The 11,893-nt window shown below is 32.2% G+C and overlaps 1 protein-coding gene across 1 annotated transcript in view; it reads left to right on the top strand.

Moving 5' to 3' along the window:
* Positions 1–3,745: 3,745 nt before the first annotated feature.
* LOC126887244 (spidroin-2-like) overlaps positions 3,746–11,893 on the top strand; it is a 79,895-nt gene continuing 71,747 nt past the window's right edge. Inside the window, exons 1-2 of the mRNA XM_050654651.1 lie at positions 3,746–3,932; positions 4,008–4,096. Of these exons, the coding sequence (XP_050510608.1) occupies positions 3,909–3,932; positions 4,008–4,096 (113 nt within the window). The 5' untranslated portion in view covers positions 3,746–3,908. The remainder of the gene's footprint in view (positions 3,933–4,007; positions 4,097–11,893) is intronic.

The following is an 11,893-nucleotide window of genomic DNA, read 5'->3' as shown; positions in this document are numbered from 1 at the left end:
TATGGTTGTTGACATCAGTAGGTATGTACCTACCTGCAAAATAATTATTTCTTGCTTTAATAATGTGTCATTTTTGCTATTATCTGAATTAATTAAGGTTTTATAATTAAGGCTCGAAATTTTACATAAATTATAACTTTTACGTAAGTAACTATGGTTTAATTACTAAAATGTAAATGCACCTAGGCAATAGCTATTTGTATAACAAGGGAGGAAAGTGCTACTTTTCCTCCCGAGAATATTTACTGTCCGACGCGTAGCGGAGGGCAGTAATCATTCAAGGGAGGAAAACGCACTTTACTCCCATGTTATACATATGATTTTTCCACCTTCCTCAAGTAACAAGTATTTTTTTTAATTTTTAAATAATTTATTTATGTAACTAACTAACAAAATTTATTAGAGCACTAAAACTAACAAGTAGGTACAGTATAACTGTCAACTGTCAAATATAATTCAAATTATTAATGTAAACATTGTTAAATCAAAATTACAATTTACTTTTACCATTCTGCATAATACAGTGTGCTCTATATATAAATAAACGTTAAAATGTATAGATACTTACGTAAAAGATAATATAATATTCTATAGGGCGTCAATAAGTTATTTCATCAATGACATACGTCACTTTTACTTTTCCTCCCTAGGGAGGAAAAGTACTTTTACTCCCTAGGGAGGAAATGTACGACTTTGCTCCCTACAATCAGGTCAGGAAAAGTATACTTTCGGTAGAGGTAGGTGGAAAAATTATTTGTACCTAATGTTTTTCTGAAATCTATTGAAATATGGAATAATTTTAAACGAATTGACAAAATGTCAAATAGGTATTTACAATAAGAAAAACTTTATCTTTATACTAAACTAGTACATATTATGTATTAATGTATGTGAATGTGTTGAATACATAGTGTTGAATACAAGGGGTTTTAACTCAATCACATAGTTTACAGTAGAAATTAAATACAACAGACAACGTTTAATAATTCTAATTTAGTTTTTACATTATGCTCCGACTATCAGTAGTTTGTTTACTTGGTGGCCACAGAATGAGTCAATTCCTACCAATTCAACGATGAGGATAATTGGTATTCAGAAGATTTTTCACAGCTCTGGGGCTCCGTCGTGAAGAAACCACATTTCACGTCGTGTTTGCAAATGCACTTCAAGAAGTACCGGCAAAATATTTTACAAGAAATTTATAGGCCTCCCTCTTTAGTGCTTTGGGTAATTTATAAAATATTGCACCCTTTACCCGTTCTGTATCCTTTACAAAGTAATTGATATAATATTTGTTTAATACCCAAAATACCTACTTGTTAAGAAATAAGAAATACCCGTTCTTTTCTTCTTCTTAAAGTTCCATCTCCTAGCGGAGGTTGGATATCATAATGGCTATGGTCACTTTGTTCTCTGCTGCTCTGAACAGTTGTAATGAACTACAGTTAAACCATTCTCTAAGGTTCCTCAGCCAGGAGATGCGTCTTCTTCCTATGCTTCTTTTTCCTTGGATCCTTCCTTGCATAATAACTCTCAGCAGCTCATATTTCTCTCCTCTGGTAATGTGACCCAAATGTTCATAATTTCTAACTCCTTATTTAAACGTCGTAGCACTTCAACATTGGTAATCCTTTGCACCCACTGAATTTTCAACATTCTTCTGTAACACCACATTTCGAACGCTACTATTTTTCTTATATGTTGCCTTTTCAATGTCCAAGCTTCCATTCCGTATAGTAATATAGAAAATATGTAGCATCTTATAGCCCTCAATCTGAGAGGCAACTGAAGGTCTTTGTTTGTAAGCAGTGTCTTCATTTTTATAAATGCTTTCCTTGCAGTTTCAATTCGGACTTTAATTTCTTTGCTTTGGTCATTTTTGTCATCAACCCAGGTTCCCAGATATTTGTATGTCTTTACTTTTTCTATTTGGGTTTGCTCTAGTATTAACCTTTCATTTCCATGTTGTGTTTTTGAGACAATCATAAATTTAGTTTTTTTCTTGTTTATTTTGAGTCCATATCGAATGCAATAATCGTTAATTCTATTTAACAATTCTTGTAGCGACTCAAGGGTGTCTGCCATTATAACGGTGTCATCAGCGAATCTTATGTTATTTACTGTTCTTCCATTTATAGAGATTCCATCACTTAGTTCCTTTGGTATAGAATAAAACTAGATAACCAATAATTATGCAAAATATCCAATGTCAATAACATCAAACATACCAAAGATGTGAGGGGACGACCACGGACAGGGTGAAAAAATGTAAACACTAGACCCCTGCAGAAGTGGTTGATATTTACATTACTTTACCTACCAGATACAATTGACCTACAAACCTACTATTTTTAATTGTGACTGTCTACTTTAAATTTTTGAATAACGCTTTTTTGCCAGACTTCAATTTGCATATCAAAATGTATTTTCGTTTTTTGGTCAAACGGCTGAATTTAGAAAAAAATGTTATAAGACTTTTTTGTTCTACATTGTGCCTTCTACCTATACCTTTAAGGAACTCACTATTTTCGGGGACACCCTGTATAGTCGATTTCGTTTTTGTTTTTCCTGTCTAGGCTTCTCCAGGTCCACCTTCTATTATCAGGTTAAATGTATTCATACAAAATAGGTTTTGTTCCTGTGTATATGTTAGTAACCGTTCCTCCTCTTTCGTTAGTAGTTCCTAGCCCATATATTCCTTTATTTGGTACGTTGCTGATGTTGTGCTTCTTTACTTTGGCCCTAAAGTCTGCTATGATTATTTTAAAATGAGCTCTTTCTGTCTGTCATTGCTTTAGAAATATCTTCATAGAAATTCTCTATTTCTTTATCTGTTGATTGGTTAGTGGGAGCGTATAATTGAACTATGAAATATGTTGAAGACTATTGTATTGACAACAAACCATAGACATATTAACCTTAGACACGGCATGCTGAGCAAAAAAACGTAACGCGGAAACAGTCGATCGGTGGTCTATCTATATCTTTTACCCAAGCGATCACGGGCATGTGACAGACAAAGATGGCTAGACCACTTAATACTTAATATTAGCGTTACACCTCAATGCACAGATCGTCCCATACCTTGCCTAATCTACAGGTTATTATATCTATGCAACAAACCCGTTCAAGACCAATATCTATAATAATGGATAATATCCAGTGAAAATAACAATACATCGAGCAGTAGAAAAGGTCACGGTACACACTATATTATGACGATTTTTGTAATATCTAATACATATTTTGTATTCACCTTTATCATAATCGCTATTTAAATAAAGATTCCTAAATACACCTCTGTATATATTCCTGGAAGGGCCAACTTAAGGAGGATAATGCACTTTCTTTTATAATACCTGTTCACAGATCTCTATAGGAGGTGTTATTTATTTTTATTTGTATCAATATAGTTCATCGGAAGTATTTGACCACCCACTCTTTACCTTTAAAAGCAATTATGTTCTGTTATTTGACTAACAATAATTAAATTTAAGAATATACTAATTTAATGAAGAAAAATTGAGTATTTTTTAAATAAAATTTTTAAAGCATTTTAAATCGTATAGAAATAAATCATAATCCTTATCATATTTTTTGATTTTATTAAAATAATTATTATAATTTTATTAAAAGATGTAGTTCCGATGTATGCAATACTTTATGCACCGTAGTGGATAAAATGTTGCATAACTCCGGCAAGATGTAGAATGACTGACTGCAGTAGTTCCAAATAACCATTACCTCATCTACGTGTTTAACCCCTCCACTACCACGACCTCGCATTTATATCATTCAATTTTAAATTGAAACAAGAAATATTTCTAGATCCCAGATTTAAAATTTAACAATTAGCAGCTTGGTGCTAAAAAGTATTTGTGTAGTTTTTACAATCATATCGATCTTAAATGGAGAATCCCGTTGTAAATCCGGTAAGTAGGCCATAATTCATTCACAAGTAGGTTAGCTGCAGTAGAAATAATTTGCAAATAATTAATTTATTGCAGGCGATTCCTTTTAAAGGAAAAATTCCTGGAGGGCTAGTTGCTGGACGAATGTGTAGAATTCAAGGGGTGAGCCATCCCGATTCTGACAGGTTAGAATTTTTTATTTAAAAAGCTTACTTGATTTTATTTTTAGCTGTTTATTTTTCTTTTGATGATGGCAGTGCTTAAAATAGTGTTGTTTTGTATACTCAGATATTTATTAATTAACGTATAGCGTAACCTTCGACTGCAACAACTATTTACCAGTGGTGTCATGGCAAAATTAGCAGTGCGGGAACGCAGTGCCGGAACGCACTGCTAATTTTTGTTTACAAAACCTAAATTCTCTATTATTTTTTTTTCTTTTCTTAACCAGTGCGGGAACGGCGTTCCCACGCGTTCCCACACCATGACACCACTGCTATTTACCTTGAAAAATGTTGTCTACATACTTACATAGGTAGAGGATTACTTGAAAAAAGTCGAATAACATTTTAGGGCTTTAGAGGTTTTAAGGATTAGTTTTTTATTCAAAAATTGCTTATTCCGGTAAATACGCCAGGCAATGAGAGCAAAAATAGGATATTACCTCCGAATTCTATCCTAATGCATGGATTTTAATGAAATTTTGGGAATATGCTCTATACTTACCTCCTAATTCAAAGTCTACCCTATGCCAATAGGCGCTTATTATTTGTTAGGGGTGAAAAGTACCCCTTATTGCCAAAATTGAATAAAACCAGTTGTCACGTAAATCAAAGTACTTTTCAGGCGTTAATAGCGTTCGATGAAGTTAAATAACGTGGAAAAAAGTGATTTAAGTACATATTAATATTTTATCATTTAACACGTTTGGTGCCCACCTTGAACAAACGTCACATGGCTGGTACCACGTACTTAAATGGTTCATTTAGTAATGCAGTACTACCGCCGACACTTGTGCGTCGTTGTCACCCTTGATGAAACCCTCGTGCCGACACACTGTCGGCATGGGCACTGAACGAGTTAAATAAATTTTATATTGGTATTTTGGGTCAATGTTGTAACAACGCAGTACTACCGCCGACACTCGTGCGTCGTCGCCACCATTAATGAAACCCTCGTGCCGACACACTGTCGGCGTGGGGACTGAACGAGTTCAATCAATTTTACATCGGTATTTTGGGTCAATGTTATTTTTCTTTGTTTCATTTTTCAACCTATATCTTTATAAAATAAAAATAAAAAAAAATACAATTGAACATCATTTCAACGAATATACAGGGTGAGTGGGTAGGAACGCCCCAAACTTTAAGACTGTATAATATACGTAATAATAATTAACAAGCTGAAAATGCGAGCATTATCATAACGAAAACTTTGTTTATTTACGTATTTTATTTCATAATATGGAAAATTGCTATTATGAAAAGTAGTTTAAAATTAATAATTATGTTTTAATGTGCAATTATATCATTCTAATTTAAATGTTATGAACTATAAAGGTAGTATATTCTTGATCGAAATTCATATTTTTTATATATCTCGTATAAACTTAATAAAATTTTACATATGATGGTTGCATCATAAATCTTAGAACATGAAGAGCTTTTTATGAAGAATAACTTTTCTTCGTCAAATTAAAAATAAAAAAGTTATAAATGAAAATTTCGTTGGTATCCATAATTTGAGAAAAATCTTCAAATATTTTTTTCCATTAAAAGGATGTAATTGCACATATCAGACCATAATTTTTTATACCAAACAATATTATTTCATACACTGTCGGTTCGCTAAACTCAGACAACTGGTTAGTGATTTTAGTCAATAATTTTGCCAATTTGGCAAAAAAAAAATTACTAATTAGTTAATAATTACTAAAAAATTAATAATTTTGTCAATTTTGTCAAAATTCGCAAAAACAAAAAAATTACCTACTAAAATCACTAGCCAGTTGTGTCGAGTTTAGCGAACCGACTATATTTTAATTTCATAGCAAATGGAACAGTCCATTTATCATAGAGGGGAGGCCGTATACCCGTATAAACCTTTTTAAAGCTGTCAATACATTATTGCTTTTAAAATATACTCAAATTGTATTTTTGAACATCTTATTTATTTTATATAATAATTAAATTCACTATCAAATGTCATTGATGTTTTATTAATAGTGGAGTCACTGAAGGTGGATATGAGCTATTACCTCCGATTTCGTTGAACCTCTATCGATTTGCATGAAAATTGGTGAGTGGTTAGAGGATATCTCAAGGAACAAAGGTGACATGGTGCCAACTTGCGCGTTTACCCTGGGAGTGGATGCCACCCCTTCTCGTGGGTGAAAATTATTTTATTAAAAATAACTCCATAATTCGATAGAGGGACAAATTTCAAGCAAAATTTGTTATATAAAGTTATTAAAATAAATCAAAACTTTTTGAGTTATTAAAAATCAAAAATTTTAATTTTTCTTGAGAAATGTGCATGTTTTTAACCAATTTTTCATCAATAACTCAAAAAGTGTAAGTTTTTACAAAAAAGTTGTTATTATCAAAATTGAAGCTAATAAAAAATGAAATAAACACCTTACAAAAACCTTTTTATGTTAACTAAAAGTGAGTTATAGGTAATTGAATGTATATTTTTTTCGGCGAGTAAAAAACTCTTAGTGTTCAAGCTGAAATAACGGGAAATTGATGCATTTTATAACATAAATTTATTAAACATTTGTCAAAGTACTTTAAAATATCTATTAAATGAGCCCCCGAACGTGTTGATAGCGTTAAAATTTATGCTCCAAAATTTTTTAAAAATTTATGTTTTAAAATTTTTTCCAAAAAATGTTATTGTTTTTTTTTATAACTCCGTTCGTGTTTACGATATCAGGTTCATCTAAAAACTGTTTGAAAGCTAATTCCAAGTGCTATTTAAGCACGTTGAATCTAATCTTTTAAACCCCTTACTTTTTTAAAAATAAAAGGTTAAAATGACCCCGGTTGCATGGTTCCCACAGCAAAATTTAAGATTTAAACGTTTCTATCTCGGTTATTTTTTTACCCTATGGAAATAGTAAAACAGGTAAAATATTTGGCACAGAAAAAACTAAAATTTGGTTAAATATATTTTTTTACGTATATTGAGTATTTTTAGAGTTATTATCAAAAGAATATGAGAATTACAATAATTTTAAAGATTATGATTTTCTTAAATTATACCTTTTTTTTAAAATATGCATTCTAAACCGGTCAAAATTATCGAAAGCATTACTTTTGCTAATATAAAGAAGTTCTTGTAAGGATTACTATAAATTTTAATTTTTGTGGAAATGGCGTATGTTTATTTTTCACTTTGTCCTAAAAATTCGAAACGGTTCTTTTATTTTCATTATAACTTGCTTAATTTTGACGCTATTACCTTGTTCTGAAGCTCATTTGATAGGTATTCCGAAGTACTTTTGCAAATGTTTAGCAGGAATATTTTATACATTGCATCGTTTTCCCGTTATTTAAGCTTGAATACTTAGATTTGAGTACTCGTCGAAAAAAATACACACTCAATTGCCAATAACTCACTTTGAACTAACATTAGTTTAGTTCTTTATATGAGGAATGTATTCAATTTTTTATTATCTTCAATTTCAATAATAACTTTTTTGTAAAAGCTTATAGTTTTTGATTTATACGTGAAAAACCGATTTAAAACATGCATTTTTTTACGAAAAAATAAAATCTTTGGTCTTTAATAACTCAAAAAGTGTTGATTTATTTTAATAACTTTATATAACAAATTTTGCTTATAATTTGTCCCTCTATCGACTTTATCGGTATTATTTTTAATAAAATAATTTTCACCCACGAGAAGGGGTGGGGTGGCATCCACCCCCAGGGTAAAAGCGCAAGTTGGCATCATGTCACCTTTGTTCCTTGAGGCATCCTCTAATTACTCACCAATTTTCATGAAAATCGATGGAGGTTCAACGAAATCGGAGGTGAAAACCTTCAGTGACTGCACTACAATACTTAATTTAAAATTTAGTTTGACATTCACGAAGTGTCAAACTCAAATGTAAAGAACCTATGCTTTGCTTAACAAATCGAGATTAAAAAAAACTAGCCTACTTAATAACAACGATTTCAGCTGGACGTGTATGTAGTGTGTCGGCAGAAAATTAAACCGATTGTGACGTCACATTTTAGACTTTGAAGTCGATTATCTCGAAGACGGTTAGAAATATCGAAATGCCGTTTTCAGATTTGGATTCAGAAGAAAAAACTACATTAGAATCCATCGATAAATCTGATCTGAGTATTGCAGGAGCGGCAACGTAATAACACACACACTTTTGCGAATTTATAAACGAAATGTTTTCGTTGAAAATAACTCATATCTTGTTATTCGATTTTCATTTGTTTCCGAGATACGGGGTGTTAAAATTTTGCTTACAGATTGACGATTTATTTATTTCTCTAAAACTGGTTGAGGTGTGCAAATGAAATTTGGTAGGTTTTAGGACGTAGTTAGTGCACATTTTTTAACAGAAAATTAAAAAGTTTATATTCACCATTGGCGCGCGTACGGGTAATAGTCTGAATTTTTTTAAAGATAAAAATGGTACGCCATTAAGATATTTCAAATTAGAAATCTTTCTTGAATTCCTCGTTAAATTTATGAGAAAAAAATCTATTTTCCCTTTTTTTCATGCAACGCTTCGTTTTCATGCAAAAAATAAAATATCGTAACGCTTACAAAGTATTCGACGAAGTTTTTATATGAATGTGTAGAAACTTATTTTGAATATTTTGTAAGCGTTAAGATATTTTTTCTTCAAACGTCAAATAATGATGACATTACTTATCTAACTTGATCCTGTCAAAGTTTGATGTCTCCGCCGGCAGCAGTTTTTTTCCCATTTCTTTACGGCGGAGGGAAAAATCTTGTCATGGCAACAATATGAAACATGTCACAAAGCAATAATACAAATGTAATTAACAACAATTAAACATCATTTTTATTTATAGTAATATTAAAAGTACAATTAGTTAATGAGGCATTTTCAAAATTGAAACTGTGCAAAAATGTTCCCGACTCTTGATACGCATTGGTAATTGTTGATGATACTGATGGTCGAGCACAACTTTCAGCAATCATTCCCGATGTTGGCGAATCATGAGGGTTTAAAATTTTTTGAGCATTATCGTTCTTATTTCTTATTGAATTCTCTATATATCCTTCGGCAACCGTGCTTGATTTCCAGCCCCCATGTCGTTTGAGGCATTCTAGATTTCCGCCTCCATCAATTAAAAGTGTTGCTGAAGTTCGTCGTAAAGAGTGACCCGTGTATGCGCTTGCATCGTTTAAATTTAAATAACTAGCTACTTTTTGGGCTACTGCGCTGATCGAATGTATTCCCATGACGCTTCGGTAACACTTTCCATTTTGGTACTTGATAAAAAATCGGTTTTCTGTGAAATTTTCAGGCCGCAGTGATGCATACTTTTTATACAGTTTAATGTAGTTTTGACCAATTATCGTAAAAGATCTAATTTGTCGTGTTTTACTGTCTGGGATTTTGATAATTATTACATTTTCTTTATCCTCAATGTCCACAGTCTTCATTTTTACCATTTCGTCGCATCGACAGGCGCCGGTAACCCCAATTAACAAAACAATCTGAAATATTTTTATAATTTAGTAGAGTATACTACATGCTTTGCAATATAATTTTTTTACCTTTAATCCTAAATACAACTTATCTGGCGCTTCAAACAAAAATTTAACTTGTCTTTAGTGAAAACTTTAGACTTCTTTGCAGTATATCCTTCGCTTGTCTTTTTCAGAAAGGCACGTAACTTTAAAAATTTGCTTATATCCACATTTTTTCTAATAACTAACTCGGATTTTATCATAGAGTATCGTGACCACATTGTAGAAGATTTCCATTTATTTTCATTTTCCATTATATTAAAATATGCCAGTAAAACGTCTTCGGTAACTTGCCGTACTCCTCTTGTATCGCACCACTCTTGGAAGTGCTTGTACGCTAACCGATACTTTATTCCGGACTTGGAGGGCCCCAAACGTGCTACTGCATCATTAGCCGCGGACTCAATTTGGTTTAGGTTTTCCATTTTCGCACTAAATTTGCGCTTGCGGTTGCAACAACAATAAGCTGTCTTTAATAATTGCAAACAACTGTCAAACAACTGTAACCAGGGAGACGCAAATCCCACCGACGACTTAATTATTTTAATTTCTAACATCTAGACGACTTTGATAGTTGTCACAGTTAATTTCGAGTAAAAATAGCGTATGAATTGTACTATTTATGGTTGAAAATTGCTACGTTTGAAGAAAAAATAGTATACTTTATTCGGCAAAGAAGCGACTTTTCTTGACTTGCCCTCTATTACGCGCCTCACTTCGTTCGGCGCGTAATATCGGGCGCGTCAAGAAAAGTCATGCTTCTCCGCCTCATAAAGTAATATACTATTATGCACGACCGGGCGGTAAAGTCCATATACATTTGGCGGGCGTAAAGTTCCACTTTAGCGCCCGTGGGCTTCTTTATCGCCCGCCGGACGGTAATGTTAGATGGCGGGTGTGGTTAGTGAAACACCAAAGTTTTTATTTATTGTATTTTATTTTAATAAAGGAATTATAACTTTAGCAATCAAACATAAGTTTGATATTTTCTAGATTTAGCGGGTAGTAAACTTATTTTTGCATCTTCTGCTGCTTTAAAATTTCCGGTGGTGTTCCAGAAAATGTTTCATCGTCACTAGTTTCCATTATAAAAGAACTTCTTAAAAAATGTGGAACGAAACTTTCAATACGATAAATAATGGAGACTTACTATTCTTGACTTATTTACTTTGTTGCTACTGTAACGCGAAATAGAGATTACTGTTCATATTATCATCACTGATCATATTATTATTTCTTACACATATTCCTTCCAATATGACATTTTTTATTAACTAACCAATACAAATGATTCGGTGAATTGTTATACAGGATAAGTTTTAATAAATTGAGCTATAAAATTCATGCAAATTTGAAACGGTATTTATGATAAATTGCTCGCAAAAGGTGGAAAGAAAAAGAAGCATTAAAAAGTAATCACTAAGACGATCGTGCAAGAAATTTTGTATCTTTATTAATAAATGATCATTAAAACAGTCGTGCATAAAAACTTGTATGTATTTCGGGCGTAAACAGCGTTTATGGACCTTACGTGTTAATAGCCCTCGCCTATCGGCTCGGGCTCTTACTTACACGTCGCGGTCCATAAACGCCTATTTTACGCCCTTGATACATAAATAACTACATATTATTTTTTTGCAGGAAAACGAAGCATCGTATGAACCAATGGAAAGATAGATTGTTTTTCAGAAATTGAACGGGGAATTCAAAAATAATGTTTAAATTTAAAATATCTCAATGGCGTACTATTTTTTTTCTTTAAAAAATATCCGACGATTTCCCGTACGCGCGCCAATGGTGAATATAAAATTGTTAATCGTATGTCAAAAAATGCGCAATTACGTCTTAAAATCCACCAAATTTCATTTGCACACCTCAACCGGTTTTAGAGTAATAAATAAATCGTCAGTTTGTAAGAAAAATTTTAACACTCCGTATCTCGGAAACAAATGAAAATCGAATAACAACATATGAGTTATTTTTAATTATTATTACGTATATTATATAGTCTTAAAGTTTGGGGCGTTAATCCCCACTCACCTTGTATACTCCCCTTACGTCTATGTTACGTCTAACGTCTATATTCTTTCATCATTTATTTATCTCTTTACTTATTACTTATAGTCTGGGCTGATTATCGGAGAATAGGCCATTTTTGGGAAAAGTTATTTACCAGCAATTTTATTGCTGGAATCGAATTATAAGATCCTATATATTAATAATATAGG

This window comes from Diabrotica virgifera, chromosome 6 (genome assembly GCF_917563875.1).
Source record: "Diabrotica virgifera virgifera chromosome 6, PGI_DIABVI_V3a".
Taxonomy (NCBI): Eukaryota; Metazoa; Arthropoda; class Insecta; order Coleoptera; family Chrysomelidae; genus Diabrotica; species Diabrotica virgifera.
Note: the sequence above shows the minus strand (reverse complement) of the source record. Positions and strands in the feature narration are given on the sequence as shown.